This window comes from Pelobates fuscus, chromosome 7 (assembly GCF_036172605.1).
Source record: "Pelobates fuscus isolate aPelFus1 chromosome 7, aPelFus1.pri, whole genome shotgun sequence".
Lineage (NCBI taxonomy): Eukaryota > Metazoa > Chordata > Amphibia > Anura > Pelobatidae > Pelobates > Pelobates fuscus.
The window spans coordinates 18,219,061-18,240,578 of NC_086323.1; the positions used below are offsets into that span (position 1 = coordinate 18,219,061).

The 21,518-nt window shown below is 44.1% G+C and overlaps 1 protein-coding gene across 2 annotated transcripts in view; it reads left to right on the forward strand.

The window, feature by feature from the left end:
* Window positions 1-21,518, forward strand: part of MOB3C (MOB kinase activator 3C) — a 72,117-nt gene that overhangs the window by 14,556 nt on the left and 36,043 nt on the right. Inside the window, exons 1-2 of one of the 2 annotated variants that reach the window (XM_063427182.1) lie at window positions 1,717-1,796; window positions 7,658-8,135. In XM_063427182.1, coding sequence (XP_063283252.1) covers window positions 7,718-8,135 — 418 coding nt within the window. In that variant the 5' untranslated portion in view covers window positions 1,717-1,796; window positions 7,658-7,717. Of the gene's footprint in view, window positions 1-1,716; window positions 1,797-7,657; window positions 8,136-21,518 lie in introns of those variants that run through there. The other variant, XM_063427181.1, reaches the window with a different exon arrangement.

Here is a 21,518-nt window from a genome sequence, read left to right on the forward strand (position 1 = left end):
TTTGTTGACGAATCCTGTAGATTCCATCTTAAAAACATAGCCCGCATCTGCCCCTTTCTTACGTAAGATGCTACTAAGGAGCTTGTCCATGCTCTAGTAATTTTCTGCATGGATGAATGTAACCCTCTCCTAATTGGCCTTCCCAAAAGCCATATCGCCCAGCTACAGTCCATAATGAACGCTGCCGCCAGACTGATTTTCCTCTCCTTTCGCTACTCACACCCCTCCCCTCTGTCAGTCCTTACATTGGCTTCCTGTATGCTATAGGAGTCAATTAAAATGGCTAACCCATACCTATAAAGCACTGAACTATTCTAGCTCCACTTATATCTCTTGACAGATCCATAGGTATGCCCCTTCTCGATATCTACGCTCTGCCCGTGACCTTCTCCTGTCCATTGTTCGCACCCGTACGGCCAACTCCCGCTTGCAGGACTTCTCGCGGGCGGCTCCCTTCCTATGGAATAGCCTGCCTACCGCCATTTGACTCTCCCCTAGACTTCAATCATTTAAAAAGTGCCTTAAAAACATCTCTTTAGGAAAGCCTATGGCCTCACATACCTGTCTCTTGCTCTCTTCTAAAGGGCAGCACTCTACTCTCTCCTCCAGTTCTGCCTCACTCCCACCTTATTTGATTGCTATTTCCTGTCCTAATGTGTTTTATACCCCACCTCTTGTAGACTGTAAGCTCGTTTGAGCAGGGTCCTCTTCAACCTATCGTTTCTGTAAGTTTTTTTTTCTTGTAAATCTCCCTCTTATAATATTGTAAAGTGCTATTGAATCTGTTGGTGCTATATAAATGGCAATAATAATAGTAATTACAGAGGTATGGTGTTATGGACCCCAGCTATACCATATTTAGCATCTCCGGCGACTTATAGTAGAGTGGTCACATCCTCTTACCTTGAAACATTATTGGATTTGTGCCCGGGAGCTCTGCCCTTCTACGTGAATGTTTAAAGGGATAATCCACTTCTAGGGATAGTTGGCACTTGGTGTGGACCCAAGTGAAGGGACAAATCAGCGCTAAACTGATAGTCCCTTTACTTTGAATCATAAAAACTACTGGGGACTGTATTGGTTACGATGCTTGGAGTAACCCTTTAAAGGTCTATTTGCTAAACAGTGATTTGAGATGTTCTAACAGATTTGCCCAAAAATTTTAACAACATAACAGAAATCCAGGATCTCTATAGTTTAGCTCGCAATGTTACCTATTTTGGCTAAGTTTTTTGTAATCCTTTTTCCAGTCTGCACATCTCATCATTAAAGGGGAATCACCTTCGTATAATAGAACACATTACTTCGTGGATGGTATAACAACTCATTTAAAAGTGGCAATGCGGCACCATAAGCACTACAGGCTAGGGGAAACATACAAACGGTTTGATCAAGAACCAAGAGATGGCACCTGCTGCTTAATAGCACAGCGCCAACTACAATGATCTGCAGTGTTTATGGTGCTTAGATTTTCCCTTTAACCAGCAACCAGTTAATATAATATCTCTTTTTATGTGTGCCCCATTTGATTTATTTTTTTAACCCTTTAGGACACCGCTTCAAAAGTAAAAGGCCACGTATCCGTAAGGGTTAATGAACAGTATGATATGAACTGCTCAGTGATTTCTGCACGGAAAGGGTTAATGAGACTGCCCTGCAGAGTGCTCACTGGTTGGACTGCAGGACAAAGTGTATGTTTCGTAAGAGAATATCAAACCTTGGTTTACGAAAGAGCAGGCAAGCGGTACTCCCATCTGTTCGGTAAAACCCACGGATTCCCGTGGAGGCCTCAGTAGGTAATTTATTAGACAAATCTGGGGAACTCCCTTCTTGAAGCAGTCATTTCCCCCACCCGTCTAATAATCCCCAAACTGGTAACGCTCTCTGTCATTGTTCTCCCTACAATAAAGAATCCCTTTCCTGGTGCAGGGCAGCGGGAAGGTAAGATAACAGATATATATATATATATATATATATATATAAAGCCATTCGGCACCATGGGTGTTTGTGGACTACATATCCCATGATGCCCAGCTAACATATAGCCTGCATGGGGCTGTGGAAATCATGTGATGTTAGAAAGGCACATTGTGTTTGTTATCTGTAGATATACTAGGTAAACACAGTTTGTTTGTAAGGACACAAAATCTCAGTGTTTGTTGTATTTGGCAATTTCTAGTGACTACATGAAGGTTACCAGAAGTACCTGTTAAAATGGGGAGGGGGTGAAATATTGGAAATATGTATAAATTACAGGATTGCCCTAACATTCCACCAATAATATTTTATTTCTAATTAAATTATTGTATGCTTGCCCTTTAACCCCTTAAGGACCAAACTTCTGGAATAAAATGGAATCATGACGTGTCACACACGTCATGTGTCCTTAAGGGGTTAAATGGGATTGATCATTTTTTGACCTAGGGTGATGTTTCTGTCCAATTACATGCACATGTGTGTATATATACGTTTTATGAGTATGGCATATTGTGTTTTATGATCTGCCTATTATTTAAACAGGCAGATCATGGTTTATAAATCCTGTACAGCATCCTGCCCAGGGTTGATGGGAGTTTTTATTTCCAAACCGCAGTTGCTGTCCTTAAACTGACTCTGTACACCATCAGGGTCTTTAGAAAATAGGCAAAGACCCAGAATGGTGAGCGATGTGGGTAACCGAAATGCCATGGGAGAACCACACTCTGTCTGCCCAGCATCTCTCTTGGCATATCTATAATCAGAAAGGGGCTGATTTAATGGTGCAAGCTCTTACATTTACTAATCTCGGGCAGGCTGGAACGTGTGTTCAAATAATAATAAAAAACATCTAAATCTAATGTCATGTTTTTCTCTACTAGACACTCTTAACATTAACCTGCAAGCCTTGAGGGTCCTTGGCACACTCACCTGGGGTGACTTCATCTACAAATGCTTGGTGAGAGAGAGGAAATTATGAGCCCATATATATATTATTTCTGGGGCAAATGTAATCATTCCAGAGATTTTATGAGTGTGTAATCTTCTTTTTATTATATGAGATTCCAAAAGTTCAGAAACAAAGTAACAGGAAAACAGAGTCCATTCACATAGATTCTGGAACACTTCATGCTGCTAACTAAGAGAGGGCTTTGCAGGAAGTTGCATAGCTTGTATCTGCTACAAAAACATCTAACTGAATAGTTCCTAAAATGTGATTGTCTACTGTTCATTCCATCCAATCACAATGCAACACTCAAACCATCTGAAGTTCCAGGTAGTCAGTTACCCATTTTCTTCAGTATATCGTCCCATTCAGTACTTGGTGGACCTCCCTGTGACTGAGCTCCCTGTACCCTGGTTTGGTACCTCCACCAAAGGACCGCTTCCTAGCTGGAACAAGGGAAAAACCTCAGCGCTTCTGCCGCCCAGTTGCCGTGACTTGACTGGGGTCCTGGAACCTCTCTGTCCTGCAGCCGAATAGGGGACTAGCTCTATGCCACCCCCAGGTACTGGACAACACTCCGTTCTGGGAACTCTAGTCCTAACAATGACTTTTCCCACTGAATCCTCCACGCTGGAACAGTGATTAGCCCTCTCCACTTCCAGTAACTAGACAAGTACAAACTGGAAAAAGGCTATATTGAACTGCTAGACTCGGTTCAGCAACAGGACATTGACACAGAGCAGGAAAGCTGGGTGGCTGTGTCAGACCTGCCACCCTCCAGGTGGTGAAACCTGGCTGCTGTACCCGCTGCTTCACTGTTCCAGCTTGTTCCAGCCAGGGCCGGACTGGCCCACCAGGATACCGGGAAATTTCCTGGTGGGCCGTCGGCACCTGGGGCCGGGCAAACAGCTGGGTGTGCTGGGGCACCTGTGCTGGTGGCCGCAGGGGGAACTGCGCTGTCTCTGCTTCCCAGCGCGCAGCTTAATGAGACCGGGCATGAATATGATGTCATATTCTGGCTGCGGTCTCATTCAGCAGCGCGCAAGGGCGGGAGAGCAGAGCCAGTGCAGCTCCCCCAGCGGCCGCCAGCACGAGTCCCCAGCGGCCGCCAGCACGAGTCCCCAGCGGCCGCCAGCACGAGTCCCCAGCGGCCGCCAGCACGAGTCCCCAGCGGCCGCCAGCACGAGCAGGGCCGGCCTTAGGCATTTGGGCGCCCTGTGCAAAAAATCTTCACAGCGCCCCCCCTTCCCGTCCCCCCCTCCCCACTCCTTACCCCTTCCCACACACCCTGTCACGCACACACACACACACAGGCAGACAGCCATACACACACACACACACACACACAAACACACTCAGGCAGTCATACACAGACAGCCACACACAAACACACACAGAGACATAGAATGTGACGGCAGATAAGAACCATTCGGCCCATCTAGTCTGCCCAGACAGTCACACATAGGCAGTCACACACAAACACACACACACACACACACAGGCAGACAGCCACACACACACAGGCAGACAGCCACACACACACAGGCAGACAGACACACACACAGCCACACACAAACACACAGGCAGACAGCCAAACACACAGAGGCAAACAGCCACACACACACACACAGTCACACACACACAAACAGTCAAACACACACTGTCAGACAGCCACACACACACAGTCACACACAGACAGACAGACACACACACACACTGGCAGACAGTCACACACACAGGCAGACAACCACACACACACACACTCACTAACAGACAAACACACTCACAGACACACACTAACATACACAGACACACACTAACATACACACACACACACTAACAGACACACACTAACAAACACACACACTCACCCACATTAACACATTTTTTTAAATTTATTTAGACACCCCCCCAGCCTCCTTACCTTTGGGGATGCTGGGGGGGTCTCTTCCTCCCTGGTGTCCAGTGTTAACCATGGCCTTGTGAATTAATAAATTGTAAGTCACCTCAAAACGCTCAAAGTCACCTCGAAACTCTCCCCCTGTTCTATAGGCTGTTCTATAGACTGCCCCTGTAGGCTGGAGTTTAAGATGTCACTTCAAGATAGATAAAGACGTTAGTACCACTTTTAATTATATGCGTGTGATATGTTGGCATTCTTAAAAAGTAGTAAAAAAATATGTATCCACTAAAGAAAATGAAGAATATGTCTGTCTTGCAGCAAAATCCTTGTCTCCGATCCACCTCCGGTAGCTGGGCGGCGCTGGCGGCGGCTGGCGAGGGAGCACTTTCTCTGAGCTGTATGCTCAGCTCCCTCGCGCTGCAGAGTGAGGCTGGGAGCCGGAATATGACGTCATATTCCGGCTCCCAGCCTCACTCTGCGGCGCGCGAGGGAGCTGAGCATACAGCTCAGAGGAAGTGCTCCCTCGCCAGCCGCCCGACAGCGCCGCCCGACCGCCCAGCAGCCAGGCATGTCTGTTAGCCGCAAGGCTAACAAGACATTTGCCTTGGGCATTTGGGGGCGACTTTTTTTGCCGCCCCCTGGAAAATGCCGCCCAAGGCAAATGTCTTGTTAGCATTGCGGCTAACAGACATGCCGTGTGAGCTATGCGGCCGCAGGGCGCCCCCTGCACCATGGCGCCCTGTGCGGCCGCACAGCTCGCACACCCCTAAGGCCGGCCCTGAGCACGAGTCCCCAGCGGCCGCCAGCACGAGTCCCCAGCGGCCGCCAGCACGAGTCCCCAGCGGCCGCCAGCACGAGTCCCCAGCGGCCGCCAGCACGAGTCCCCAGCGGCCGCCAGCACGAGTCCCCAGCGGCCGCCAGCACGAGTCCCCAGCGGCCGCCAGCACAGACAGCCGTCTGCACTGCACGACCCCCTGGAAGGTAGTAATGTGTGTGAGTGTGTGTCTCTGTCTGTTATGGTGTGTCTCTGTCTGTTATGGTGTGTCTCTGTCTGTTATGGTGTGTCTCTGTCTGTTATGATGTGTGTCTGTCTGTTATGATGTGTGTCGTGTGTGTGTGTGTGTGTGTCTGTCTGTCTGTCATGGGGTGTGTGTGTGTCATGGTATATGTGTGTGGGTCTGTCTGTGTTATGGTCTGTCATGGTATATGTGTGTTTCTGTGTCTGTCATGGTGTATATGTGTGTTTTTAAAAATAGTGTTTTTTTACCCACGCAGCGTGCTGGTCTCCCCTCGACTGGCCCTGCCTCTATGGCTGAGATCATCAAGCTTGATGATCTCAGCCAATCCAATGCTTTGCCATAGGATTGGCTGCAAAACGCTACACCAATCAGCATCTCCTCATAGAGATGCATTGAATCAATGTATCTCTATGGGGAACGTTCAGCGCCTCCAGAGTGTGGAGGCCCTGAATGTAGGTGCACTGACACAGGAAGCACCGCTAGTGACCATCTGAGTGACTGTCACTAGCGGTGTCACTTTGAAGCAATGTAAACACTGCCTTTTCTCTGAAAAGTCAGTGTTTACGTTGAAAACCTGTAGAGACATGCTATAGACACCAGTACCACTACATTAAGCTGTGTGTGTGTGTGTGTGTGTGCGCGCGTCTGCTAGTGAGTGAGCTTGCTTGCATGTGTGTGCCTGCTAGTGAGTAAGCTTGTGTTTTTATGTCAATGAGCTGATGTATATCAGTGAGATTGTTTGTTTGTCTATGAGGCTGTGTATCAATGAGATTGTGTGTGTCATTGAGATGTCAGTGAGATTGTCTGTCTGTGTCTGCATGTGAGCATGCTTACTGTATAATTAAAGTTTTTACTCTGAAAGGACCAATATTTTATATTAGAAAAAGCAATATATATATATATATATATATATATATATATATATATATATCTCAATCATCTGTCATCTGGGGATGGCAAGACATAGCCTTACATATTACATGCGACAATATGACTTATGGGGCTGCCATACATTTTTTTGCTTTGTATCCCCAGTCCGGCCCTGGTTCCAGCATGGAGAATTCAGCGAGGAAAGTCCTTGTAAGGACTCCAGCTCCCAGGACTGTGTGTAGTGGATAGAGCTAGTCCCCTATTTGGCTCCAGGAGGGAGAGGTTCCAAGACCCCAGTCAAGCCACTGTGACTGGGGGCAGAAGCGCTGAGGTCTTTCCCTTGTTCCAGCTAGGAAGCGGTCTTTTGGCGGAGGTACCCAGCCGTGGTACAGGGAGCTTCATAACACTCCCATTTTAGGCCTTGGTTAAGGTTTAATACGTTTTCCAAAATAATTCAGTATGGTTAGAAATTTTTTCCAAACTATAATAAGACTTTGCGCTGATCAATTAAAATCAAGGTCATAGTGGGCAGATATAATCTATACGATATCACATCAGATAGCAATGCATCTTGTTTTGTTTCAACAAAGAGGAAAAAAACCAATAACCTTTGCAAGAAATGGCTTCTGCAGTGCCCCTCTAACAAGATTGTCATTGTCTCCTAATAACATGAATTACAGTCTCGTCAAATACTTTGACACCTAGCAGGGTTCTCATCTCACAAGATAAACAGTCTCAGTTTGGTAAGCGTGACTTCACAGCTTAAATCTTCCAGTCCTTTTAAGTAAATGTGTTTCCATCATTGAACTTCTAGTTCTGTTAACTGTCCTCCTGATTGATTTTTAAACTATGCAGTAGAACCTCATGCTATCTGGAAATAGATACCAAGTTCTTTTCATGGACTTTTTTAATATTCTTTTCTTTTCCCCATTTCTCTTCTAGAGACTTCAAACACTACTGTTACCTAATCCGCATTTATGGTGGTGGGTTCCCAAACCTGCTATGGCTCTGTGCCTCAACCAAGTGTTTAACAAAGACAAGACATTTCGCCCCAGAAAGAGGTTTGAACCCGGAACGCAACGCTTTGAACTATACAAGAAAGCACAGGCCTCCCTGAAATCTGGCTTGGACCTCAAAACCGTGGTTCAGCTTCCCCCAGGGGAAAACATTAATGACTGGATAGCTGTGCACGTTGTAGACTTTTTTAATAGGATTAACTTGATATATGGCACCATGTCAGAGTTTTGCACAGAGAAAAGCTGCCCCATCATGTCTGGTGGGTTTAAATATGAATATCGGTGGCAGGATGACAATAAGTTCAAGAGACCCACCAAGCTCTCTGCTCCACTGTACATGAACATGCTTATGGAGTGGATTGAAACCTTAATTAATAATGAAGACATCTTTCCGACCAGGATGGGTGAGTGTTTTATCCGATTCAGAAAGAGTTACCCATTTTTGTATACTTCAAAATGTATCCAGTTTTTTTTTTAAATGTTATAACTTTGCTCTATGAGCCCACTTTTTACATTTTTAACCCCTTAAGGACACATGACATGTGTGACATGTCATGATTCCCTTTTATTCTGTAAGTTTGGTCCTTAAGGGGTTAATTTTTTTTTAATTTTTTTTCCAATACAGAGGGACATATCAACAATCCATTGTAATGGTCATGATTTTTAAAGGTGACTTTGTCAGCCTATACTTTGCTCCTTTTCTTTTTTTTTAAATTTTTTTTAAAAATTTTTGTAATTCTTTATTTTTCTTGTGCATTAGATTTTACAACAGAGATACCTGTAGCGCCACGACAACAGGCTTTTCATTGGCATACATAGTCATGGCATAATTTAGCCGCACATTTTTGTAAGGGTAGAGAAACACAAGTTAATAACACAGTTAAGTTCATAAACATTCTGTACGCTGGCTAGCAATGCTGGTCTATTGAGATGGGTCGCAATGCTTCTTTTCATACTACAAGTTATGATTCCAACCTATACAGTAGCAAGTAGAGCCATTTTAACTTTGCCTAACTGGCTGAGGGTATTATCACGGTAGCTCGTATGTATGGCATTAAACCAACGGTACAATATTGTCAACTGAGCAAATGATATATACAAACATGGAAGAACTTGAAGTAACAGAAGATTGGGTCTACTGCTTAGTTATGAGCAAGCTACGCTAAATGCAAGGTTCTCTCACGGTGTGTATTAGCATAAGTATTTGCACGTGTCAAGAATATTAATCTGCTTATTTAACCGCTTAACTGACAGTAGGTACCATTTAGGGGTGCACCATATTAGTGTGCGCCAGAGGTTATCAGCTGGGTTTTGCTAAAGGAGAAAATCGGGCACACAAATTATGGGTTAGTGTCGCTTGTCAAAGGGTTACCTCCTGCCTTGTCATTGGTGGGAGTGATGAGCAAAAGTAAATACCAACAAGAAATAAACATAGTTTAAATGCGCTCTATATACGTTAGTAATAGGGCGAGCTTAATGCCACTGGGTCGGAAAGGCAAAAAATATTAAGAGAAAACATGTGTAAGTAGATAGAGCAAGAAGAGAAAAAAGAACAAAAAACATGAGGTATCAAACATTACTGGTTCAGTCCACTCTGATCAGCCGATGCCGGCTCTGGAAGCTTGACAGGTGGGCCAGGGATAGTAACAGTCCTTAGTGTGTACTTGAGTTGTTACTACCCTGCCGTGGACATGGTGGCCGCCAAGCTTGGGTCGTATGCCGGAATTCCAACCCAGCTGTGGAGGTGCGTGGCGTCTAGATGTCGGGTCTCCTCTCCTGCCCCGGAGCCTTGTGAGAGCTGGTGTCCTCCTGCCACGAGCCTGGGATCTGTTTTGGTCCAGGGTCGAACCTTTCGGGATGGTGCGGTGAGTCTTGGTCGTCGAGCTGGGTTGTCGTTTTGCTGCTCTCCGCCTGTGTGGCCGGCACCTTTGGGTATTGTGCCCAGTTGCTCTCGGCCTGGGAAGGCGTGTAATGTGGGATTCAGTAGCGTGGGGCTTAGTAGTGCCCTGAAGAGGAGGTCCGAACCTCCTTCCGCCATTGGCCTCATCCCGCTTGGGTAGTGCGCGGCGAGGTGTCACTTGCCAAGCTTGCCATCAGCTTGGCCCAAAAGCGGTCGAAGATTGCTTCCAACCTGTATGTCCACAGGTATATGCTGTGGCATTTTGCTGTTGTCGCCTGTTCTGCATTGCCGCGTGTAGATCCGCCATCTTGGAGGCCCTGCAGTCGCTAGGCCCGTCGTGTAGTGTGGTGTTTGTGGTAGTTTTTCTTCTTTTAAATATGGTCTCCTCCTTTACTGTGTTGATTCCTGTCACGTTCACAGTAAATGATGTGGAACACAACTGCAGATTTGTTAGGACTTTGATCTTTTATTAAGACACTTAGATGGAACTGAGACTTCAGTTCCAGAATTACAGTTACTGTTTCTTTAAATAATAATAAACGGTTTGTTTCATTTAGTATTGACAAGGTTCAGAATTCATTAGCATCCGTTATTCTTGTTAACAGTTCAAATTATAATAGATTATATACATTGGAATTATCAGCAGCAAGACTGGTGCAGTATAACTTAAATAATACTTGTTTTGAGGGATGCTGTAGCAGGATTGCTGAACAACTTGATAGAAGACTTTAGTATGATGAAATAAGATAATTTGTAGCAAGACAGGTACAGCTGAACTTGAATAATACTTGATTTGAGGAAAGCTGTAGCAGGGTTGCTGGAGAACTTGATAGCAAACTTTAGTATGTAGAAATAAGATTATCTGTAGCAAGACAGGTACAGCTGAACTTGGATAATAGTTGCTTTGAGGGAAGCTGTAGCAGGATTGCTTAACACTTTGATAGCAGACTTTAGTATGTTGAATTAAACCTTTAACATTGTTAGTTCTTACTTCAGAGACTGTAATCACTTAACTTCTGGATGTGGAGGGATTATGTCCCCAGCTCTCCTCAGAAGCGGTTGCTTCAGTGAACGGTTGCCAAGAGTGCTGGTAGTTGTCTGTGATGAAGAGAGATGTCGGAGACTTGAATATTCCTCCAGTCCGGTCTAGTAGCGAGGGATTGTCTCACCGAGGTCTGTGAGCCGGTGAGTTAGGTGCGGTACGCGTTTCAATAATCCAGCGTCTATCAGCTGGTGCGGTCGCATTAAATAGGCGACCGCGGCAATGGGGGTGTGGCTAAGCTCCGTCAAACCCGGAAGTATGAGGAGACATCGGGAGGCTTGAGGCCTGACAATTCCCTTTATGTATTTAAATGTTTCTATCATATCCCCCCTGTCTCGTCTTTCCACCAAGCTATACATGTTAAGATCCTTTAACCTTTCCTGGTAAGTTTTATCCTGCAATCCATGAACCAGTTTAGTTGCCCTTCTCTGAACTCTCTCTAAAGTATCAATATCCGTCTGAAGATATGGTCTCCAGTACAGCGTACAATACTCCAAGTGAGTTATCACCAGAAGTGATGTATTTTGGTTTTGTGCTGCCCTAGGCATGACTAAACCTGGGCAACCCCCTAATCTAAATTTGCCCCACCCCTACCGGTCAAGACTGCACCTCTTCCTGATTAAGAACCCACCCCTTCCTCTTTACACTACACCTTTCCCTACTCCTTTTAAAGGAATACCAGTGTTTCCTATAGTGCCTCCCTCCCTCCCTCATGCTCTCCCTTCCCAACTCTGCACTATAGGGGTTAAAACTCCTTCAGTCACTTACCTTTTTCTAGCGCCGATGTACCTCAGTGCAGGGTCAGGCTCTTCCTTCGTGCTTGCATTAGGCTCACCATAGGAAAGCATTGCATCAATTCTTTCCTATGGAAATTTAGCAGACGCTGGATGTCCTCCGCATCAGTTAGGCGACTTTTGATCGCCTAACTACCCAGAAGAAGTTAACCCCTCGTGGTAAGTATTGCAGTTTCTGAGAAACTGCAATAATTTAACTTAACGGGTTAAAGCGGAGTTGAAGTGGTTTGGGTGCCTATAATGTCCTTTTAAGCACACACTCTGACAGGCGCACACACACTGGCAGACATTCATTGAAAGACACACTCTGATAGTCAAACACAGACTTAATGACAAACCGTCTCCCTGATTTGACACACACTGAAAGACACACACTGACAGACAAACTCATACACTCACATGCGCACATTTACACACCAACCTACACTCAGTCACACACACACTCATACACACACACTCACAGACACACTTATTATTATTATTATTATTATTATTATAAACATTTTAACCCAGCCTTCCTACCTGTTGTTGGGGGTCCAGTGGGGCTGCTGTGAGGCGTGTGGCTGTGTTAGCATCAGAGGTGGTGAGGGAGTTGTGATCTGCCTGCTCTGCTCCCTCACGCCTCGTGGGCCGTCTACTGATGCCGAGAGCCGAAATGACGTCATATTCTGGCTCCCTCCCGGCATTAGCAAATGGAGCGTGAGGGAGCAGATCAGGGAGGTCACAGCTCCCTCGCTGCCTCTGATGCAAACACAGCCGTACGCCGGTGGGTCCATAAGGTGGTTAGGAGGCCAGCTCTTGAACTCCCCCGACCCCCCAAGACAGGGACGTTTGGGGTGGCATTTCTTGCTCCCCCTGGTTAGTGCCGCCCAAGGAAAATGCCTAGTTTACCTTGGGCTAAATAAAGCACTGCTCACCAGTGCAGGGAAAATTTGTCTTCTAAAACGCGGGCCAGAATAGGACAGCTGTAAAAGTCTCAGACGAGTTTGATATATATATTTTTTTGTTTTTCTTCGTGCTTTGCTATTTTAGCACTTAGGGGTGACTGTAAGATTTAACCTTTTTGAGTGCTGTGAAAATACACTGTAATTAGCATCTGTCGTTCACAATCAAACAATATGGGTTATAAATAGGAAAGCTGAACAATAGCTTTATTTAAAGAAGGCGGAATCCGAGACGTATTCTGCATTGTTGCTAGGAAAATGACATCATTCTAGCTGGGTTTCCTTTCATCCTAATTGGGAGAGAAGAAAACAAAAAGATATTTTATTAGAAAGTTCCAAGAGTTATTGAAGGTGAATATTTAACATCTGTGTCTAGAACGGAGCGGGAAGGGCACACAGCTTTTCAGATGATGTATTTTGTTTTTGTTTTTATGATCCCATCACTAATGAACATACCTTAATCCCTGGAAATATATTCATATGCAAAGAATTTAAAATTGTATCGTTCATAAGATGTATTTTCATTCTCGGTATGCAGTGGTTAGTACCTACCAAAAGTAACCCAAGGAAGGACAACCGGTGATCAGGATCATGGGCGCTCAAGGCTCGTCTGGTCCAATCACACAGAAGAGCTACTGTAGCTGAAATTGCTGAAAAGATTAATGCTGGCCATGATAGAAAGGTGTCAGAACATGCAGTGCATCACACTTTGATGCACCTGGGGAGGTGTAGACACAGGCCAGTCAGAGTGTGCATGATGACCCCTGTCCACGGCCAAAAGTGCCATTAATGTGGATGGGAGCATCCGAACTGGACCATGGAGCAATTAAAGAAGGTTGTCTGGTCTGTTTAATCACTTTTAAAAAAAAAAAAAAAAATTTTTTTTTTTTTTTTTTTTTTTAGATCCGATGGCCAGGTGTGTTTGTGTCATAACCCTGGATAATTATTATTATACCATGGACAATGTTCTGCTGGGAAACCTGGGGTCCTGGCATTTATGTGGATGTTCCTTGGACAAGTACTACCTACCTACAGATTACTGCACCCCTCATACACCCCTTTATGGCAATGGTGTTTCATTGTGGCAATTGCCTCTTTCAGCTGGATAATGCACCCTGCTACACTACAAAAATTGTTCAGTAATGGTTTGAGGAACATGACCGAGTTCAAGGTGTTGCCTTGGTCTTCAAATTCCCCTGATCTCCATCCAATTAAGCATCTGTGGGATTGTGGTGGAATCTCAGTAAAAATAAATTTACTAGGACAAGATTGCCATGTGGCATATGTGTAAATGGTGTATCAGTTAGTTAGTTTCACGTAGCTAAGATACAATCAACACCGTATTGAGCAAATGCAGGAATGCAGAAACTGAAAACACTTCCCCCCTCCTCCATTGTTCTGGGTGAGCCATGTGGTCTAATAAGTAAGGGAAGTTAGGCTTTGTTCAGCTGATTGTGTAAAGAGTATATGGGGGTAGAGTTAACTATAGGAGGAGCTATATGTCTATATCATGCATTTACACAGTTAGTTCTGGGCTCAGATCTTGTTGTATTTTGGTGACATAAGTCCCTCTGAGCCCCGGTCGGTGAATCGAATAAAGAATCTCTTCCTTCCTGAAGAAACCTGTGTCCATCTCTCTGTGCTTGGCTTCCGTCAGTTTCTCCGGTATCATTTGGTGCATTGGGCCGGGAAGCTCATCGTTCAACGGTAGCTGAGAAGCAGAGGCGTGAGACGGTCTATCTTTGCCCACGTTCTCTACGGCTGCACCCCTGAACTTCTGCGTGGACCTCCCTTCGTCTCGGCGCCACTGGTCTTTTGTCCAGGAGATCATCGGCCTCTACGTAGTAAGTGCTGGGGTGTCCCCGTCGATGAGTGTGAACCCAGGTTCAGGAACGAGGAGGTAAGACAACTGCTGTTTTAGACGGCAGACCCACTAGGGGTATACCGATTGTGCGGTAGGCCCAAAAGGGGTTTAAATCTGTGTATGGAATCTGCCCCCTCTGTCGGAGGGAAGGAGCGAAGGCGCACCGCTCAATCGAACGCTCTTTAGTAAGACCGTTTGATTTGGTTAGTCAGGCGGGGTTCTGGTGTAAATAGCCCTAGCCGGACACCGGTGTCTTGTCTAGACTAGCGTTCTAGGGTGTATATTACGTTCGCTAGGTCGGAGGGACCGGGAGACTAAGCGGCGTCTGTGTAAATTCGGTTCGCTAGCTCTCAACCTATCTTGGCTAAGTGGGAAGGCGTGTAAATTTGGAACCCACTAGATTTTTGATAGTAATCGACTAAGAGGCGTCTGTGTAAATTCGGTCCTCTAGCTCGCTATATGTGGTGCTTGGGCAGTGTGGCTAACCAAAACGGATGTATATAGTTTTAGGTAGTCCATTCAAGGTACTGGCCAATAGTTTAGTTGGGATTGTAAATGTGTTAAAGATTGTTTAGTAAAGTGTATATCTTGTTAGCGCGAGCTCAGCCGTCTAGCGAGAGTGTTAATAGTGTGTTGCTGTATCATAGTGCACGGTACCATAACCCTGTATATTTACTGACACTGTATATAAGTACTAATCATTGTCGTCTAATGCATGTTTAACACCATAACCACTAATAATTGTATTGTGACCTTAAATTGTGCTTTGACTTATGCTAACCGTACTGTAACCGCTATTTGTAAAAGACGATGTTACTGGGGTGTGTTATAGACGGGTAATTCATATATAGAGAATTATAGCGTGGGTGACTGTATAGTTTCGCCAAAGGGCACAGTATTAGTTACTTAGTGACTGGTGTAACAGCTGTGTGTGTACGGGAATTCCCTGTATGTTTTGTTGTATGAGTTTGACCTAGTAACTGTGCCACATGGTGCTGTTGCCAGGGAAACAAATGTGACTGTTGTAGGTGTGTTTGTTGTGTTTCTTTGAATTAGACGCTCCATTGCTAAGTATGGCAGCGCCGATTTAAAGATTGTTGATCCCTTAGAATGTATGCTAAATAACTTTAAAAAGGGATATAATGTGTGTGATTTTGGGGACTACCTTATGTAGTAGAGAATGACCAGTTTTTGACTGTTAACACAGTTTGTGTTACTAGATGGTTATCAAAACTGGTCTGTCCATCCCCAATGGAATCTGACCCATCTGACCATCCCTCAACTAAATTCTTTAGCAAAAACTGGTGCAGCTGGTATGTCCCCCTGTGCTCTAATTGTCTTTGGCTCTCAGATGCCTGTCCCCTCCTATTTCTGTGCCTACCTACCCCCCCAACTGGTTCTTTGTATTCAGTTTTATTATTAGCAGTCAAAATTGTGAGGAGAATTCTTAATAACAGTAACTGAATCCACTGAAATCAGATAATTCTCAGCAATTACAAAACACCATAACCACTGAAAACACCATAACCACTGAAAACACCATAACCACTGAAAATACCATAACCACTGAAAATACCATAACCACTGAAAATACCATAACCACTGAAAACACCATAACTACTGAAAACACCATAACCACTGATAATACCATAACCACTGAAAATACCATAACTACTGAAAACACCATAACCACTGATAATACCATAACCACTGATAATACCATAACCACTGAAAACACCATAACCACTGATAATACCATAATCACTGAAAACACCATAACCACTGACATAACACTATAATTACTGAGCCTTGTGTGCCTTTAGTAACAGTAAATTAGTTTTGAAATACAACTGGATGAAATGGTCAATGGTATAGGACGCTGGAATACACTTTTACCATTTTTGGTTACTGGTCAGGCTCCTCCTAGCCCTGTCCGAAACATTTTGTTAACCAAGTTACTGACCAGTAAAATTAATTTATCCATTTCCACCTACCTCACCACTCCCCGACCGGAACCTATGACTAAACAACCCTATCTAAGTCCCACCCTAACCTGACAAATGACCGGTGCCCTCCAACTTTGACATTTACAAATGCCACTGTAGCTTACCCCTGGTCCACCACACATTGATATTAATGGTCAATTACAGTTGGCAGACCCTGTATTTGTTTATGTCCCGTTCACCATGACTGATCTGTTTAATTGGAAGACCCATAATTCCTTTACGAAAGCAGACGAGTAACCTAATGCTTTCTATGAGAGATTGCTGGAGTCATATAGATTATATACTCCTTTTAATCCAGAGGCCCCTGAGAACTCTCGAATGAACAACTCAGCATTTGTCAGCCAGACCCAAGGTGATATCAAAAGAAAATTGCTAAAATTAAAGGGATTTGTAGGAATGTCCATATCACAGTTCAGGTGTATATGAACAGGGAGACTGAAACAAAGCAGGAGGAAGAACGTAAAATGAGGATGAAGGCAGATATGCTAGTTGTAGCTATCATAAGTGTAGAGAGACAGGGAAGGGAGGTGAATAGAGGAGTTGAGAATAGCCTGAGTAAGGGAGGAAGTAGGAATCACTGTGCGTATTGTAGAGAGGAAGGATATTGGAAAAGTGACTGCCCACAGAGGGAATATAAAGCAAGTTATAGATAAGACAAGAGAGAAGGTTACGAGATGGTTACAGAGGTGGCTATAGAGAAAGTCTTGGAGGGAATGACAGTAGTAACAGAGGAGGTGTTCAGGGAAGTAGATACTATTCCCCTACCCAGAGATTAAGGGATAGAGAAGATAGAGATTTTGTCGGTCTGGCTGACACTGTCATGGAAGACTATTGATACCGACTGGGCTCCATCCCCCTTTAGCCGAGTGCAGCCTATGGTCGATGTATCAATAGAGGGAAAGAGGAGCTTTTTCATGATTGACACTGGTGCTGAGTACTCTGTGGTAACTAACCTAGTTGCTCCTCCTTCAGGAAGACTATAATTATGATAGGAGCTACTGGGAAAAGCGCTGCTAGACCAATTCTCAGGAGTCATACTTGTATTCTAGGAGGCCATTTGGTTAAGCACCAGTTCCTATATATGCTGGAGTGTCCAGTTCAGCTTCTAGGACGAGATCTATTATTAAAGCTTCAAGCCCAGATAACTTTTAAACCCAACGGATCAACGTCTCTGAAGTTTAATAGATCACCAGGCATAATATCAGTATCGGTGCAAAGGGAAGAAGAATGGCACTTCTACTCTATAATAACAAATACAGACCCTAAGAGTGATGAATCCTTATTTGACATTTCAAGAATATGGACAGAGAATAATCCTCCAGGACTTGCTCGCAATATTCCACCAATACACATTGAATCAAAGCTTGGAGCATATCCTGTTAGCCTTAGTTAGTACCATATATTATAGAGGGCTAAGGAAAATATACAAACCTATGTGGATAAGTGTGCAAAGTATGACATCCTAAAATTCTGTACCTCCCCTTGGAACACTCCATTATTACCTGTTCAGAAGCCGGGATCAGATGAGTATCATCCTGTACAAGATCTAAACGCAGTTAATAATGCAGTAGTCAATATACACCCAGTGGTACCCATCCCCTATAATCTGCTTGCTTTAATACCAGGTGGGGCAACCTACTATACCTTCCTAGACCTCAAAGATGCTTTCTTTTGTTTCTGGGGTACTGCTGAAAAATTATGTATGGGCATCCACCTTCCATACTTGGTAACTTAACGGGGGATTTGAGTCAGTTGGGAGAAGGAATTACCCGGCAGCAGGTTGTAGAGTTGGGTAAAACTATGGAGGAGGTACAGAAATGGGTACAAGATAGATTACCTGTGAATATTTATCCACCTGTTCATTCTTGCCATCTAGGGGATCAAGTGTGGATAAAAAAATGGAACACTGTTCCATTAGGTTCCAAGTGGAGAGGTCCCTATGTTGTTCTTTTATCTACCCCAACAGTTGTAAAGGTTGTAGAAGTGACTCCGTGGATTCATCACTCTAGGGTAAAAAAAACCAGCGGCAGATTCCTGACAAGCTACCATAGATCCAGAGAATCCTTGCAAGATCCAGTTGAAGCGTGTGACCGAGTTGGATTAAAAGTGTTTTTTTTTGCGAAGATAATATTGTTAAAAGGGAACATCAACAAAGATCTACAAGTGAGTGTTTTTGGAGTGTTTTTGACGGCCATAATAATGCCTGTCCGCTCACCAACGTGTTATTAAAAGCCAGGAAAGTCTCGAAGGGACCCCTGTGAAGACGAGCAGAACTCCATTCCCTGCAGCCCTTACATCCTGGAAGCTGAGGTGCCATCGCACGGACGAAGACTGAGGATGAAGACGTCGAAAGAAGTGTTTTTGATAATATGTATTTTTGTGTCTTTTTATATTCAGGAAGGTAGAGGTACCGACACTCCTAGCTGTGAGGTATGCATTAAGACTACAAGAACAGGTAACCATATTTCCCAGACCCTAATTTGGCATTCACAATATGAATGTAACGGAGATGTATCAAGATGTAGATACTTAAATATAGAATATAGTGTATGCCATTTAGGAGTAGGAGAACCTAGGTGCTTCAGTCCAGAGTATCAACCCCGTACAATTTGGTTGACCCTCAGGAATGGAGATCCTCAGGGGACCCTAATAAATAAAACTGAGTTAGAAACCGTACATTCTTCGGGTGTTCTGCTATTTGATGCATGTAAAGCAATATCAAGTGGTAGAAAGCCGTGGAATGTATGTGGGGATCTTAAGTGGGAGAGAACATATGGGTCTAATGATAAATATATTTGTCCCAGTAGTAAAAATAAGTATGAGTCCGAGATGCCCAAATAGAGAATATAATTTTTGCCCATATTGGTCTTGTGTGGGGTGGGCAACTTGGGGACAGACAGCAGACAAGGACATGATTGTGACTAAGTTGCCTACCAATCCATACTGTAAGTCTATGGAATGCAATCCAATCCATATACTTATAAATAACCCCGACAAGTTCTTAGATAAATATGGTAATTTATTTGGGTTTCAAATATATGGGACGGGTTTAGATCCTGGGACAGTATTGTTTATAGGGATAGAGACTGATACGGTAACCTCCCAAACTCATCAAGTATACCATTCCTTTTATGAAGAGATGAGTATAGATAATAAGATCCCCCATAATGCTAAAAACCTGTTCATAGATTTAGCCGAAAGTATTGCCGGTAGTCTTAATGTTACCAACTGCTATGTGTGTGGAGGTACTAACATGGGAGACCAATGGCCTTGGGAAGCAAAGGAGGTAATGTCCGGTTCTGAGGCAGTTGACCAATTAATATCTACACAAGCCGATTATCATATGAGTGTTAGAGGTAAATCTGAGTGGAGATTAAAGACCTCCATCATAGGTTATGTTTGCATAGCGAGGAAAGGAATGATGTATAATACTTCTGTAGGAGAATTAACTTGTCTAGGGCAAAAAGCTTATGATGATGATACGAAGAATACAACTTGGTGGTCGGCTTCAAATGTCTCAGAACCATCTAACCCGTTTGCTAGATACGCCAATTTAAAGGATGTGTGGTTTGACCTATCCATCACATCTACCTGGAGAGCCCCAGCAAATTTGTACTGGATCTGTGGTAAGAAAGTATATTCGGAGTTACCACAGGACTGGGAAGGGGCATGTGTATTAGGTATGCTCAAACCATCCTTCTTCTTGTTGCCAATTGAAACAGCAGAGACCTTGAGAGTTAAAGTTTATGATGTGAATCATAAAAAGAAGCTAGCATCCTTGAATGTAGGTAGCTGGGAAGATAATGAGTGGCACTGGCTACCTTAGCGCGCTTCATTGCCAATAGGAGGGATGTAATATGTGAGGGAACTGGTTAACAGCCAAACTGTATGCCCATGAAGTGTTATTGTATTCTAATACAGGGATTCAAGCCTCATTCTACCATTAGGCAATTATGGATTCCTCTGTAAAGCACATAGCCTTATTACCAGGTAAACCAGTTGGGCTGTTGATAAAGTCCTCCATTCACTTCCAGTGCAAATAGAAGGAGGTGTATGTGGAAAGTTCAATCTCAGCAACTGTTGTCTGCACATAGATGATGAAGGGCAGGCAGTGGCTGATCTCACAAGCCACATGGCTAAACTGACGCATGTACCGACTTAAGCCTGGAACGGGTACAATTCTAGTAGTTGGTTTGGAAGTAGGTACGAGCAGCTTGGAGGGATCAAGACATTGGTAGGAGGAGTCATGTTGATTATAGTGTGTCTCTTTCTACCATGTTTGGTTCCATTGGTAATTAGGTCCATACAGAGTGTCATAGAGAGCACGACAGAAAGGAAACCAGCTGCGCATGTAATGGCTGTTTGCAAGTATGAACCCTTAGCCCAGAGAGAATATATTCAGAATGAGGAGTGCTGAAGGAATTTGTAATGATGCTAAGATGCTTACGAGGTCTGTTCTGATTCATGGCAACCTGAGGTGTAAGCAAACTATGGTTAAGTGATGCATCTGGAATTGTGAAATATCAGAAGCATCAAAGGGGGGAATGTGGTGGAATCTCAGTAAAAATAAATTTACTAGGACAAGATTGCCATGTGGCATATGTGTAAATGGTGTATCAGTTAGTTAGTTTCACGTAGCTAAGATACAATCAACACCGTATTGAGCAAATGCAGGAATGCAGAAACTGAAAACACTTCCCCCCTCCTCCATTGTTCTGGGTGAGCCATGTGGTCTAATAAGTAAGGGAAGTTAGGCTTTGTTCAGCTGATTGTGTAAAGAGTATATGGGGGTAGAGTTAACTATAGGAGGAGCTATATGTCTATATCATGCATTTACACAGTTAGTTCTGGGCTCAGATCTTGTTGTATTTTGGTGACATAAGTCCCTCTGAGCCCCGGTCGGTGAATCGAATAAAGAATCTCTTCCTTCCTGAAGAAACCTGTGTCCATCTCTCTGTGCTTGGCTTCCGTCAGTTTCTCCGGTATCAGGATGTGCTGGAACACTAAACCTGATTCCATGGAGGCCCCACCTTACAACTTGCAGGACTTAAATGATCTGCCCCTAATATCTTGGTGCCAGATACCACAAGACACATTCACAGGTTTTGTGGAGTCCATGTGTTGACACATCAGAGCTGATTTGGCAGCACAAGGAGGACCTACACGATATTAGGCAGGTGGTTTTAATGTTGTGGCTGATTTTGCAGGCAAAATAAATCCATTGGGAATAAACTTTT